Here is a 15,673-nt window from a genome sequence, read left to right as displayed (position 1 = left end):
GGACCGTTACCGAAATTTCGTTCGATTGATCGTTTCAACATGGCCTCCAAAACAATTCTCACATGTTGAGGCCGAGCCATGGCCGGTAATTACAAAAATTTCCTGAAGCTGTTGGAATCGTGGCCTCTGGACAAGTCCAAAACTGGAAGGTAGGAGTTTGAACGGTTTTTCTGGGGAGCGGAGAATCTTTTGTTGTCGAGGCATTGTTCCGAGATATTCAAGAGGTTTTCGGGACGTTTGGAGGTTATGTTACATCGAATGGCCTTTATTACGCACTTGAAACTGGACAATTGGAAATTCGTTTGTTTCAATTGTTTATTGATGTTGGGCAATGAATATCTATGCAACCGGTCTAAATGCGATGATGTGATATTGTACGTCAATATATCACGGTTGACACTTCCTTAACCACGACCTTCATCTAATTCGTTAACATTCCACATCAGTTCTAATATTCTCTAGACAACGCTAAACCTCTCTCAATTCTTTCTCCAGAGACCTGGCTCAGCACATTCGAGATCAGATAAAAATAGCCTACTCGAAGGGTGAGATCCAGCAGTCCCAGGTAAATCAAGAACAGTGCGATCGTTACTATCATAGTTTGCGACGTCTTGCTTCGAACCAATACGCCCAGCTGTACGTCAGAGCTTCCACCGCCACGGCCAGTGGCCTCTCCACCGAGCAGTGCAATCTGGCACTTACCCCGGAGCTCCAGGAGTACTTCCTAGAGGAAGATAAATCTCGCTTCGAGAAGATATTTGCGAAATTCAAAAAAAATGACACTGCATCATCTAAATCCTCTTAAATTTTGCTTCCAACCCACCCAGCTCCTCGCCAGAACCTCCAGATCTCTCCAAAGTTCAGAGAAATGTTCAGAACGGGTTTACTACTCCACCCAACCCCAACCCAACCCTCAGAAGAAGCGCCACATCCCAGTAATGGCAAAAGAAGTCGTTCAGTACCTGAAACCGTTGCCTGGGGATACTTTTATAGACATGACCTTTGGTGCTGGTGGTCACACCTCCCGAATCCTATCGGCCTGTCCAGATATCCGGATATTCGCTCTGGATAGAGACCCCGTGGCTCACGAATTAGCTCATGAGATGGCTAAACAGTTTCCAGGACAGGTAATATTTTTTTCATTCTTTCAAGTGTCAAAATTATAGTTTAAGATTTTTTCCCTAAACAGATGATCCCTCTTCTGGGCAAGTTCTCAGAGCTACCAGGACTATTGGCGACTCACAAGGTTCGTCCAAACACCATCGATGGATTCTTATTCGACTTTGGGTGCTCCTCGATGCAGTTCGACGTGGCAGAACGTGGATTCTCACTGTCGCAAAATGGGCCTCTGGACATGAGAATGGATGGACATCGCTTTCCAGGTGCGGATGAATATGAGAAAAATATAGAAAAGAATAAAATACTCAAGGGACTGCAGTGGCTCTTATGTTCTCATTAAATTCATAGCCCCAACACTGTTGTATTTAATTTATTAAACCTTCTAGACGAGCCAACAGCAGCGGATGTTCTCGAACGAGCAACAGAGGCCGATATAGCGAGGATAATAAAATTCTACGGCGAGGAGAAAGCAGCAAAAAAAATTGCAAGAGCAATAGTCGATGCCAGATTTAGTTTCAAAAAATTGGAGACGACTTGGGAGCTAGCCAGGCTGGTTGAGTCAGCCCTTGGCGGTGAGTTGAGGAGCGATCAGCTGGGAAGATTCTCTCACGGAGCCACGAAGACTTTCCAGGCCCTCAGAATTTTCGTTAACAACGAGATGAATGAGATTAACTATGCGATGTTAATAGCTGAGAAGTATCTGAAGTTCAATGGGAGAGTGATCACAATTTGTTTTCACTCTCTCGAAGACACAATTGTTAAAAGACATCTGGCTGGTAATGTCAGCAATGATATGGCTAACATATCACCTCTGAGGTACTACAACTATGGAAAAGTATTTGAGCACGAAGAGGTCGATCAGATTACTGAAGTCCCTTGGAAGATGCTACACAAACACGTTATATTGCCCAGCGATGAGGAAATCGAGGAGAATGCCAGGGCAAGATCAGCTAAATTTCGAGCCATTGCTAAAATTGTGTGAGTCACGTTATCACGTGTAAGTATAATTAATGAGTTTTTATCAGTGGATTAATAAAAATGTAGATAATTACTTCAATTGACTTTGCTCTTATTATTTTACAACCAATGATTATTCATTATTCTTGAAATCAAATTAATTTCTCTCCTGAAAGTATAAAAGGTATAAATCTTGTCCAATCGTCTTGAGAAGTTGGGAAAATGTGGGAAACTTGGGCAATGCAATAATGAGAGAAAAATCTCAGAAAAAAAACCGAAAATAATTTCATTCTTATTTATGTAGATTTAACGCGTACAGTGGGCTCAACAGTACAAAAATATTCTTACATTTAATTTTAACAAACAAATGTTCGTGTTCTCCAGAAGAGAAGTGATTTTTCGTATCACTTACCAACGAGTTAATTGCCCATGCACTGAGAACAAAATATTTCTGTCAGTTGTATTTACTTCCAACTGCTCATAATAATTCATGTTTCTCAGTGTGATGGATTTTAGCCGGGAATGAGAATTTAAAGATCAAGGGCTATTCTTTAATCGATCCGTATGTAGTCTAGAAGAGTCCCTCAATCTCATCAGTCTCATTATTCCAATCCATATCATAAATTGCGGGCCTGGTAGCGAGTCCAGGCATCATCATGATCTCTCCTACCATGGGCACAACAAAACCAGCCCCAGTTGACACAAAAATATCATTAACCTCCAGTGGGAATCCCCTTGGTGCCCCCTTAACACTGGGATCTCCAGTCAAAGAGTTGGATGTCTTGGCCATGCACAAGGGTAGTTTATCGTACCCCAGTCTCTTGTACTCCTCGATCTCCCCCTTGACCTTGTCATTGAGCACTACCTCTCCAGCTCCGTACATCTTCTCCGCAATGGTTCTTATTTTCTTCTCGATGCTGCACTCCAGTCCATAGAGTAGCTCAAAGTTGCTGCTCTCCTCAGTAGCTGCGATGACAGCGTCAGCAAGCTCCAGGGCTCCTCTGCCTCCCTCTGCCCAGTGATTACAGACAACAGCAGTCCTAGCTCCACCCTTGATTGCCGCCATTTTCACGAGCTCCAGCTCGGCTTTAGTATCACTAGAATGTGCGTTGATAGCAACGACAACAGGAACTCCAAAGTGATTTCCATTCTCAATGTGCTTGAGGAGATTTGGGAGGCCCTTCTCCACGAGATCCAAATGCTCCTCCACGTATTCCTTCTTGAGAGGTGCGCCAGGTGTCACCGTTGGACCTCCCCCGTGCATCTTCAAGGCTCTGACTGTCGTCACCAAGACCATGGCGTTGGGCACGTGACCCGAGGTCCTGCACTTGATGTCGAAGAATTTCTCCATTCCGATGTCGGAGCCAAAGCCAGCCTCGGTGATGACAATGCCTTCGGGTCCCACGAGCTTGAGAGCTATGGCGTCAGCTATTATCGACGAGCATCCGTGGGCGATGTTGGCGAAGGGTCCAGTGTGAACCAGCACCGGAGTTCCTTCGTAGCTCTGCATGAGGTTGGGCTCGATGGCGTCTCGTAGGAGAACTGCCATGGCACCGGTCATACCGAAGTCTTCGGCAGTCAGGGGGACACCGGCCTTGGAGAAGCCAACTACGATCTTTCCCAGTCTCTCCTTCATGTCCTCGACGCTGGTGGACAGCGCCAGAATTGCCATGATCTCGGAACCCACGGAGATACGGTAATTCGTCTCTCGAGTGCGACCTTTTTCAGTCGGACTCTGGCCAATGGTCACCTGGTGTGTAACGACATTTGTTTGTTGTTATTCATGCATTTTGATTTCTTGAGAAAGATATTATGATATGACTTTAAATTTACGGATCTGGTGATTTGCTGTGATCTCTCATACGCAACTGGATAATTACCTTTCGCAAGAAGCGATCGTTGAGATCGACTACTCTGGGCCAGGTGATCCTTTCAGGATCTATATCCAATCTGGCGAACTTTGACTGCTCCTCCTCAGTTAGGCTGTTGGGATCGGTTTTGTCGATGCCCAATTTTATTAGGCGATTTAGCTGAATTTTGGAGAATTTCCTGACGCCTTTGATGACGGGAACTAGACGATCATACAGAGCTTTATCGGTCTGAGTGGACTCGTGGAACCATCTCGCGTCGATTTGGGCTGCCAAGAGATTGTGGGCAGCTGTCACCGCGTGAATATCACCGGTCAGGTGGAGGTTGAACTCCTCCATAGGAATTACCTGGATGCAGAAGATGAGAAATTGATTGCTGTGATTGAAAAAATAGATTTTTCCGTATTTTTAATTTCTTTTATCACTCCTCACGTCATTACCTGAGAATATCCACCGCCAGCTGCACCCCCCTTGACCCCGAAAGTCGGGCCCATGCTCGGCTGTCTCAAGGTAGCGATAGAGTTCTTGTTGCGATGGGCTGTGAGGGCCTGTACCAGTCCCAAGGTCGTGGTGCTCTTGCCCTCGCCGAAAGGCGTCGGAGTGATGCCTGCAACCACCACGAATTTCCCATTCTTCTGGTTCTGAAGGCGCTTAAGTACACGAAGGCTCACCTTTGCCTTCTTCGAGCCGTAGGGACTGATCTCGTTCGGGAAAATGCCGATTTCCTCTGCGAGGGAGACGATAGGCTTCGGTTCTTGACCTCTAGAGATCTCGATGTCACTGGGCACTGGTGTTTGTGGCCTCAGGGGCAAGGGCTTCAGATTCCACGTGGTGGACAGCAGACGCTGGGCTGCACGTTCCGCGGAGATGACTGTGTTCTTCATCAGCATAGCCACTGTCATGGGGCCAACACCCCCGGGGACTGGAGTAATGTAGGAGGCGACCTCCTTGGCTGTGGAGTACTCCACATCGCCAACTAAACGCTGACCAGATTTTTTTGTCGCGTCTGGAGGAATCATTGATTTTTCATGTTGAGAAGTGTAAAACGAGCACTTCAGGGAGGACAAGGGTTATTGATTTTCCATTGGATTCTTCGGGGAAGGCGCGAGTGGGTGGGAATTGATCGAGTTAATTGTCAACAAGTGCTTGAGTCGGTGTATATTGTCGGCAGAGTACTGCATGGGCCTTTCGTTTAACCCATTGTTTAACTTTTTGTCGAAATTATAAGCAACTAATGTTGCTTATAATTGAAGTCAACTTTGAAGTTAATTTTGGAATGACAACCACAAATAATTTTTGCATTGATTAATTTTACCTGGAATAGCATTAATTCCACAGTCAATAACAACAGCTCCAGGTTTGATCCACGATCCTTTAACCATCTCCGGTTGTCCAATTCCAACGACGAGGATGTCAGCTTGACCCACCTGAGGATGGAACAAAATTAGAGATGATAAATGAGAGATTAGATGCAAAGTCACTCTAATTTTTATCGTATTTTTCAAGTTTTACTTACCACTTTGGACAAGTCCCTTGTCCGGGAATGACACACTGTGACGGTGGCATTGTGCCACTTTAATAATTCAGCTACTGGAGTGCCCACTATTTTAGACCTCCCCAGGACAACAGCATTCGCTCCTGCAATTTGCACTCCACTTCTGTAATTACGAAAAACCCTGTAGATATCGTATTTAGAACTCGAGCTATCGTATAAATGTAAGTTCGTACTTTTTTATGAGCTCGATGCATCCATTGGGAGTACAGGGGAGGAAGCCAGTCATGTCGCCGATCGCCACTCGACCCTCATTGATCGTATTGAGCCTGAGCAGAGGAAAATTTGATAAATCCTTCATTCCATAAAACTAAATCTAGCGTAGATGTAAAATAAAAAATAAATTTTGGCAACATAAAAAAATAACTTGCGCTGAAGTGAATTTAGTGGATCCATTTTGCTAGGTGAATAAAAAAAATTTATGTGAAAAGATGAAAGTATTCTCGGGGCATCCCTCTAGACCCCTTAATTCCGAAGATAACTCAATCAACAATGAGCCCAATAATCATCCGTTACGCGCAAACATTTCCTCGCATAAATAATCAATGTTAAAGGTCTGATTTGTTTTCACGCAATTATCACTTGCGATTTACGTAATGAATTGCATCATTCCCCATCTCTCTTTTCAAGCGATAACCCAAATATCGTCACAAAATTGCGAAAATATTGGATATCGATAATTAGGCTCGTCGAGGCAAATTTTCAAATGACCTGGAATGGATTTCTCACCCGTCAACGTCCTTCTCAGGTGACACCGTATCTGTGATGAGATGAGAGTTGATCCTGTTGACGCTATCAAGGGGCATCTGGACGATAATACCGTGAGTAGCCGGATCGTTGTTCAATTTGTCAAGTTTACTGAGCAATTCCATCTCGGTGGTGGTATTCGGTAATTTCACGTGAGTAGCATTTATCCCGATTTCCGTTGCCGCTTTGATCTTCATGCGGATGTAGACGTTGGAGTCTTCTCGTCCACCTACCTGGACAATGGCAAGACCCGGAGTGTAGTCCGGTAATTTTGAACGGAGGGATGATACTTGTTTTGTCAGATCATCTCGAATTTCCCTGAGGGCAAAATACAATTCATGAACATTAATGAAAGATTTCAACCCTGTCCTCCTTATTTTCTCCATTCACAATTTCAAAAGACTTCTTATAATTCGAAACGTGGTGAATTCAGGCGAAAAATTCGCTTTTTTTACCGATCACATGCTTTTGAACAGTGATTTTGTTCATTAACATAGAAATTCGGAGGTGGTTGTAATTTTATAGTGAAAAAAAATTCTCTTAAAGAGAATTTCCTCTTAATAAACTTGAATGAAGATTTTACGCAGGTTAGCCACAAGCACGTGGGCCTGATCAGCTGTCAAGGTCGCCTACATAATTTTCTAAGAATTTGGTCGTGACCCCTTAGTTTATTTTTAGTTTACAAGAAGTTAACTGCAAATCATTTCCAACGAAACTTCCAAAGCGAAAGTGCTGAGTGAAGATAATTAATTATGGATGGAAAATTTAGGGAGTCAATAGGAAAATAAAATAATGATCAAGTAAAGCTAATAAAATGATTAATGAAGAGAGTTAATTACTTGGCAAGATCAGTTCCGGAGAGAACAACACCTCTTACATCTGTCGCCATTCTCCTGTTGAAGGATCTGCAAAAAAATAAATTACGCAGTAATAATTGGATTATTTGATTATTTCACAATGAGCCGCCAATTATTGTGTTTGATACTGAGCTTCAATTGCACTTGGATGGTTGCAAAATAATTGTGCGGAGGAATTAATTAATTAATTATTGACATTACATTGCTTCACCCTGAGTTACAATTATTGAATGATGTTTGTCGGCGTCGAAACCGCTTTACAAGTGGCTCCGGGGTCTCACTACGTTTCTTCAAAGTTGCGTGACCACTGACGCAGTTGTGTGTTCAGATATAAGGGACTACGCACACTGTTACGTTCGTATCTGGTTTTCAATTCTTGTGTCCCCTCTTCGGGACATATTTTAACATCTCCCGTCGTTGTTTGCTCATACGTTTTTGTGTTTCGATTTTCGCACGTGGGATTCATTGATTTAAAATACGTGGATAGGGGGATTTTTTACCTATGGCTATGGTCCATATTGTTTATTAATTAACAATAAGCCTCGCAATGAATTTTTAATTTTCTAAAGTTCTACTGGTTTCATATGATCACGATTAATCGAATAATGACGATAACGCTGTGATTCTGTACCCGATTCTAAAAATTGAGTTTTTTGGAAGAAAAACTATTTGGTGGCCCTGTGAGCTTATATTATTGTTACTAATTATTTATACATTATTTGTGGTACTAAATTGTCCGAGAAATTCTTTATTCAACAACAACCACGAAATATGATAGCAAAATTATTATTATGTTAGTGATAAAAATCTTGAATGTTTATTAACGCTAGGCTGGGGAAATCTGTGAATGTACTTAGTGCCAATTAAATTTTGGGACTTAAAATATAATTGTCACATAATTTTCCGTCAGAGAGAGTGAATTTTGATAAATTTCCAACATGAAAGGGAGTATTATCACAACATAAGTAATCATTCAAAAGAGTAGCTCTTTCAGTAATATTTTTTCAACTCAGGGAAATTATTAATTACGATTGATTCTTACTTGAATACTTGGAGTATCTTCGACATGAACACTGTCCGCCCTCAAAATTACCATGAAACTGAAGAGACATGATTTTCTTCCTCTACATCTTTTACTCATTGAATCTCAAATGGAAAAAGTGCGCCTACGATTATCCCACTTGTTATCGGTTTTCGTCGTTCGTCTTTGAATCATTTCGTAACGCCGATAAACCCTGATCTCATAGCTCATTCATCAGCCCCCATTGAACCATCAAAAAAATCGGCGGACCATCTCCAATTGGTTTTCAACCCTTCAACTCTACATGGAGGGAAAAATTCTTGAAAAATTATGTGCCTGTTCTGTAATCTGTCAGTCAGAATAGTATTCAGTTAAAATTACGGAATAGTTACGCATTTTTTCACTGAACATTCCATAATTTTTATGGAACGTTCGGGATTTTTTCCTGAATCCTATTTTGACTGACAGATTACCGAACAGGCCCGTAATTTTTCAAGAATTTTTCCCTTCGCGTAAAGGGAGTTCAGTACACGGAAATAAATGTTAACTAAATATTATGGACTTCACAGTTCACCACACGTGCTTTTTCTCATTAAAGGTATCGCTCAGACGAGAAAGGCACGAAGGTCCATTCGAGCATCACCAACAATGAGATAAGTTTCCCTGGTTTTCAATTAACTAAATTTGTGGTGTGTGATGGGATGAGGTGCGGGAGGTAGTAAGTTGTTGAACGCTGTTCGAGGCCGGTAAGCAGTTGAAACTTTGTGGATGTTGGAAATTTCAAACAAAAACAATTCCGTCCAAAGAATAAAGATTTCTCGTGAACTCAATAAATATGACAAATTGATAATTACCCTTTTCCATCATTCCCCATGTTACATATAATTCTCTCAAGCCACTTTCGGTCAGTTCGTGCGATGTTATCAGAGTGAAATGAATTGCCATTCAAAAAAATCAGCCGAAAGCCTCTGGACGGCACCAGAAAATTATGCGGATCGCAGAACAACGAAATTAAAATACAGAAGTTAATAAATATAAAAGATTTCGTGAGGAGAATTTTCAATTTTACGCTCTCCGCAAGAAATTAAAATTTATGAAATAATTCTATTATCCCTTGTTGATATATTCAATAAATCCATCCTGAAATGCCGTCGTTATCCAAATGCCAACAAATACTCTCGAATTACGTGATTAGTATGGGTGGATATAATGCATCAAACAGGCGAAGCATTTGTATAATTTAACGTAAATGTTTATGGGCACTGGGGTGTTGAACGCGTCGAGCCATTTACCACCGAGTTTATGAGGCTATTTCCAAATGACCGCAGTCTTTCGATTGATTACTTTAGTTATTTCAATGAAATGTTCACTCAAATATTTGTTACATCCGAATAAACACAATTATCCGTCCTACGCCTTCATTTCAAATTTATTCATCATTCGTTGTCGGAGATAACGCGGAGAGAAAAGTCGAGTTAAAATTATCAATGAAATTGGTATAATTTTGCTGAGGGGAATAATTGGGGGGTGAAATTCTGATAAATAAGAACATCTATACAATCTCTAATGCAACAAATATCACATACAATATGAATCGTAAATTATCTACAATAACATTGTTAGATATTATTATTTTGATTTAATATACGACGCACGCAAAAATAAATTGGTTTCATCGATTTTTAAATTGGAGAGAATTGAAAATTATTGATTTGAGGAGTACGACACTTTCATTTATGAAAAAATTGATAAAATCGGTAAAACCGAGGAATTGGTTTACATTACGGTGCAAGATGGAATTCCGTAGACAGGACGACGGGATAGTTAGTGTACGGAAATTCGGAGGGTGGCCCCTCCCGACATCTCCTTTCAACCAGCGCCGAATCTCCACGTTTTCTGCCTCCACCCACTCGTGATCGTCCACGTAACCTACGAACCAGTTGGCCTCCGCGAAACCCCTCAAGCTCAACTATCTGCACAAGTTCTGATCGCTTGCTGTAAGAGGCTTGACTACATATGCAAAGTATGCGAGAATTTTGGAGATTGGGTAGGACAAACATCGACATGAATTGAATGAGATATCAGGATCGCCCGGGGTGATAGAAATACAGATGGTAAAATGTTTATGTGGGGAGAGAAAAATTATTTAAAAATTGCACGCACGGAAAGGAACTTTGGATAAAAATTATACCTCTGGAGGGTGAAACGTGGGACAAAATGACAATTAAGCAATTCTTAGGTGAAGTTTTCGTGGAAAAAGTAGACTTGGAATGCTAATTTTTGGGATAAATGAAGCTTCGTCCCTTGTTTCATCCCCTGGAGGTCTAATTTTTATATAAATTTTTTTTTCGGGTGTCGGTCCGGTAATTTGTCAGTCAAAATATTCGGTAAAAATTACAGAGCAGTTACGCACATTCAGGAGAAAGTCTGGAACGTTCCAGAAAAAAAAATGGGTTTGGGTAGGTAAAAATAAAGAAGATTCAGTCCTGAAATGAATTGTTTATATGAACTTTTTCGACTTTAATGAGTTAATAGAGATGAAATCAATGGTTTTTATTGACTCGTTAATGAAATTATAATTTTTTAATTGCAGAAATCCCTTGAAAGTCTAGGGGAAAATAACTGGGGGTTGAATACCCGCCACAAGTCGTTTGATTGTTACTTACCTCGAACATATAAAATGTTATTGATTTAATATGAATTATTCTCCGAAGTTCTGTAAAAATTAGAAGATGAAACCGCCTCCAGTGATTTTTTTCCACCCCAACAAATCTGAACTCCTGAAGCTGATCGTCTCACTCTCAATTCCTCTACATCACCCAGCAATTTGGTAAGAGCCGGCAATTTCCCAGAACGCTTCGTCCCCCCATCCCCCCCGCAGGCAGTTTGAAGCACTCACCACCTTGGGGAGCCATTTGGAATCGAGGAAATTAATCGGCCTGATTCCAAGTCGCAAGAAACTCCCGGAGTACATTGTCTTCTGTTATACCTTTCATACCTCGCTCTGGATTCAAGAACCATTTACCCCATACAGACATGACGAAGAGGGGCGGGGACCTCGGTAAGACGCGATTACAGTTCCCTGAATCACAAGGATGATCATGGAAGTGAAGTCGAGGGAAACCTGAGGGGATTTCATTCCTCTCGAGGTTGTCGCGGTTTACGGAGGAAATGAGAGTCGTAAAAGTACGTGATCTGTCTTTAAATCAATTTGGAATGATGAGTCATGAGTTAAAGAGCACTCGAGCGAAACTAATGAATGAATTTCCAGTTCGATTTATTTATATATTTATATATTTATTTATATATTTATTTTATTTTGCTTCATATTTAAAAATTACCTCATGCACCGGAGTAAAAATCGCGGTGCACTAGACGCTGATAAATTCGGGGGAATATGTATTTGTAAATTTTTAGGGTTGTATGAGATCTTCGGGTAGTCGGTGATCCACCCACATATTTAAGCGATATTCCAAATGTTACGAACCCGGTAAAGCGTTGAGATTACCCCAGCAATAAATTGATGATTGAAGGCGTCCGTCGCGACTGGCGGAAGGGATATGAAATTAATACAAGTACATCGGTCTAGTTTGAGCCCTTCGGACTCCCTCTGGCCTCCTTTGGTATTCCTGGAATCCTTAGGCCGACCAACCGGAACAACCCCTTCGATGAGAATATCAAGGAAATTGGATGGGATCAGTGAAATCTTCGCCTCAACTATTTTCTCTCATCGTCATGATTGAGAGTTTTCACGATCAATGATAAATTAATTTAACGAAATATTTCGTCTAAAAATTTATCACGCCCTTGTTTTGTCCAAAAAGTTATCATTTTCTTGATAAATATTTTTTTCTCCGCAACAATGGGATAAAAACTATTTTTCAAAGACTAATATTTGCCTTGTACTTGTGTGCCAGCGATACTGCAAACGTTTGACTATTTATTTGAACCGAAAAATTAATATAATAAAAATTTGATTAAGGTAGAAGCTTTCACCTATTTCTCTGGAATTCAATGTACATACTCTCGACAGAAGTTTGAAAACCATTCTGAAACATTACCAGTGGCGAACAGTCTAGAGGATTTCAGGTAAATTGAACGTAGGTAAATGCTACTCTCTAGTGGAACCCCATGAAAACTAAAACGACTTCCTGGGAGAGGAAAACTAGGGTGTAAAATAAACCACAGCGACAAATGGCTGCCACTCAAATCTACGTACCCTTATAGGTGAAGACAAGTGTCTGTCATAAACAAGTGGAGAAGAACTTCAATTTTTCGAAAAAAATTGTGGAAAATATTTTTCTCCCCATCACCGCAAAGACCATTGAAGTCAAGTCAATCAATTAATACCACGATAAAGTTAATACAAATCATAAATTAATGCTGCAAAAATCAATCATCAATTTTTCACTCTAAAATAACTTGGAAAGCGATTGGTTCGACATTCACTTCGGTTCCTTCACCCCAAGTAGGTTCGTACAGAAGGGGAAGGGGGGGGGGTGTGAGGGGGTTTGTATTGGTAGTCGAATGCAGGAGCCCTAACAGCCTCCGGGGCAGGAACAAGAAAGATAACTTTGCTGAGGGTAAGACGACGCCGGGGGTTGATTGGGTGACCACCCTATCTACCCTTTGCGACCGATATGCGAGTCTCTCTCCCCCTTTCCAACCCCTCCTGCCGCCACTCGTTGTTCCCAATCTCCAGACCCTCATGGAGCGCCTCTCCTTTCAGTTATGCACGTTCGTTCGTTGAGACTTATGATGAAAGGAAAATCATAAGCTGGAAAAAAATATGGCGGACTAGTATGCAATTTAGAAGGGGGATAATTCGAGGTGGCCCCACTGGGGTGGGATGTAACAAGCCTGAAGGTGGATATTATTTTTTTCTTCAAGGATTTTACCACTGAGATTTAATGAAAATTGGAAAATTGCGGAAAATTGATGGTAACGAAGAGGAATTGTCTATTTGATTTATTACGTGTTTTGTATGATTGAGGAAATTTTCTCATTTTTATTTTTATAGTCTATGAAGCTGATCAAGGGTATTCAGCGAAGGAGTTGGTAAATTGGATGATGGGGTGATTTTTAACATTATGGTGAATAGATCAGTTGGAATGTTTCGTTCTGAATTTAAATTTAGGGATTCGTTGAATTGCAATTTGTTATTTTGTGAATTTTCCTGGTCGTCAGAATAATTTTTATCCAAATCTTCTCTGAGTGCAGCGGGCAATGGAGATAAATCGAGGAATCGTCCAAGGGTGAAAGAGAAAAGGGGCTGTCCACCCCTCGAGTCGCCCATTGGGGTTGGTAGTCTTAAACGATATTGAGTTATGCCCATAACGTCTCCTTAGGAGCATTTGGCAATCCTACCAGACTGCGGTGGCTTTGACGTTGCCAAAACCTTTCCCAGTTGCCCATCCAACTTTCCTCAGGAAGGCTCTTCAACAACTTTAGTTAATAGCCTTCTTCCATTACAAAAAGAATGTGGAGACGTGAAAAATGGCGTTATTGAATTAAACATAATTAGTCTGGAGGTTAAAAGATGGTCAACGGCGAAGTGATAAAATTAATTTCATTACCACGTGATTAGATTCCTCCAAAATAAAATTCCTTTTTGTAATAAGACTATTTGGGTTTGGAAAATTGAAAACTTGAATGTACTAAAAAAAGTGTTTAAGAATTAATTAAGATCAGTTCTCTGGAATTGATATCTTAATGAAGTCTTGACAATTTTTTGTTTTAACTTTAGGAGGTTTCATCTTTTAATTTTTTTTTTTCAAAGACTATACTCCACGAAAATCCAAAAGTCCAAAGTCACTTATTTCATTTTACCACTTCTTTCCTGAATTTTTCTTTAAAATATTTCTCTCGGTGCAAAAATCCTCAAGACTTCATTAGGAGTTCATTAAGAGATCAATTCCATGTTTTAATTTTTTTTTCAAATAATCTATTGCGAAAAGATCCAAAGGACCAAATCCAAGGTTCAAAGTCACTTATTTCATTTTACCACTTTGTTCCTGAATTATTTGTGCATATTTCTCTCGGTGTATCTTAATCAGGAAAAAATGAGGCAGTCATTTCTTCAGCTTCAGTTGATCGGCTAGCATCTGGCCATCGTCCAATCTCCGGGAAGCACTACTGCCCCCACAGGAGTAAAGTTACACTCTGTACGTGTGCGTGTGAATCCATAGACTCCGAAAAGAGGAAGGAGAACAGAAGGGGGAGGGCCGGGAGGGTTGGAGGCAAAGAGGCCAAGCCGTTCCTGAGGGAGCAACGAAGTTCGGTGATTACCTAGGACTCTCCTAGGAGTCAACGGAGTTTCATACTTTAGCCATACTGGTTTCGGTAGCCTAACAGTCCTGGCCAAAGTAACTAAGGTTATTCGTTGCCCTTGTGAAGGTGGATAGGAAGGAAAAGGGGGGAGGAAGATGGAGATGGTAACGGAGATAGGCGGTGGGTGGTTGGGGGGGAGGGCGAGGGGATGAGTTTGAACACAACCGACTGGCAAGTTGGAGCACGTCGAACGATCGCCCTCGTGGGAGGAGAGATCGCTGTGATTGAGAGGACTCGCCGTGGCTTATGGACCTTGTACAGGAACCTGGACTTCCTGAAGGCGTGTTTATTGTTTAAGAATTAGGAAACACTTTGGGATTGTGGGAAGCGGAGAATTGATGGATTGGAAAATTTTGGGAATTTTTTTCGATACTCTATTTCGTGATTTACTTGGGATTAAGGGAACTAAGTGGCAATGGAACCGAAATTATGGATTTCATGAATTTGTTGTCAGATTTGAAAAAAGTGGTTCACCAAAAAAATCTAGAAATAATAATGATTTATCGGTAATTTCCGTCTTTCCCGATAATTTTTCCAGATATTTCCTCGAGCCGTAATTTTCATTTACGTGGTATATCTTTTAGAAAAAAAATCGTTCATTATATTAAATAAATTTTAATGATTTAATTATTTTTTTGACGTTCCAGCAGACTAAATGATCTGGAATATATTTTTCCATTTTTATCGTGTAATCGTTTGTTTGAAACATCTATTGCCAATGAAAAAAATTCAACTCTCGTGTGATCCGATAATTTTGACGACTCAGTATTTGCACGAAGTTTGAGGGTTGGTTTATACCCCAGCGATAAGGTGCGTAAACCTCGGGTGCATGTGCGAGCAGTTTGAGTGAGGGGTTGAAGTCACTTTGATTGCAATCCCATCTCTTATCTCTCAGATTTGAATGTACGCGGGTGAAGGAGGAGCGAGTACTGGACAATAAGGCGGCCCATCTCCAGTGATCTAGTTGGTTCCTTAACAATGCTGGCTTATTATCGCTGGACAAAAGGAGAGAAGGGAAATCTCTTCGCCCTGGGGATACAAGTTTTTGGAAAGCGACCGGTGTCTGAATGGGATTCCTTCAGGAGCAGATGACGTTGTAAGATTGACTGAATTTGTTTGAGAATTAATTCATATGTGTCTTGAACAGTGATGACGACATGGGGATTTTAAACTTGTAATTATTTTGCCTGGATGTCCTTTAAAAAAAAGTAGAATCCACTGA

At 41.0% G+C, this 15,673-nt stretch overlaps 3 protein-coding genes across 4 annotated transcripts; 2 read left to right on the top strand and 1 right to left on the bottom strand.

The window, feature by feature from the left end:
• The first annotated feature begins 7 nt into the window (after positions 1-7).
• On the top strand, positions 8-916 carry LOC135166740 (uncharacterized protein). Its single transcript, XM_064129295.1, has 2 exons — positions 8-149; positions 496-916. The coding sequence occupies exons 1-2, from the start codon at positions 79-81 to the stop codon at positions 803-805; spliced, it is 381 nt and encodes a 126-aa protein (XP_063985365.1). The 5' UTR covers positions 8-78; the 3' UTR covers positions 806-916.
• Positions 777-2,176, top strand: LOC135166733 (probable methyltransferase-like protein 15 homolog). Its single transcript, XM_064129283.1, has 3 exons — positions 777-1,127; positions 1,190-1,382; positions 1,506-2,176. Exons 1-3 carry the CDS (start codon positions 777-779, stop codon positions 2,099-2,101), a joined length of 1,140 nt encoding a protein of 379 aa, XP_063985353.1. The 3' UTR covers positions 2,102-2,176.
• Positions 2,177-2,357: 181 nt separating this feature from the next.
• LOC135166727 (C-1-tetrahydrofolate synthase, cytoplasmic) lies at positions 2,358-8,227 on the bottom strand. 2 transcript variants are annotated; one of them, XM_064129269.1, is made up of 9 exons: positions 8,143-8,227; positions 7,083-7,148; positions 6,226-6,561; positions 5,673-5,765; positions 5,461-5,602; positions 5,260-5,371; positions 4,385-4,950; positions 3,957-4,292; positions 2,358-3,826 (listed from the first exon to the last, which is right to left on the bottom strand). In XM_064129269.1, the coding sequence occupies exons 1-9, from the start codon at positions 8,166-8,168 to the stop codon at positions 2,648-2,650; spliced, it is 2,856 nt and encodes a 951-aa protein (XP_063985339.1). In that variant the 5' UTR covers positions 8,169-8,227; the 3' UTR covers positions 2,358-2,647. The 2 variants fall into 2 exon arrangements, with proteins under 2 accessions (XP_063985339.1, XP_063985340.1); XM_064129270.1 differs by lacking the exon at positions 8,143-8,227 and adding an exon at positions 7,302-7,448.
• Between the last annotated feature and the right edge of the window lie 7,446 nt (positions 8,228-15,673).

Source organism: Diachasmimorpha longicaudata, chromosome 10, assembly GCF_034640455.1.
Source record: "Diachasmimorpha longicaudata isolate KC_UGA_2023 chromosome 10, iyDiaLong2, whole genome shotgun sequence".
Classification (NCBI taxonomy): Eukaryota; Metazoa; Arthropoda; class Insecta; order Hymenoptera; family Braconidae; genus Diachasmimorpha; species Diachasmimorpha longicaudata.
This window is presented reverse-complemented; position numbering and strand designations above follow the sequence as displayed.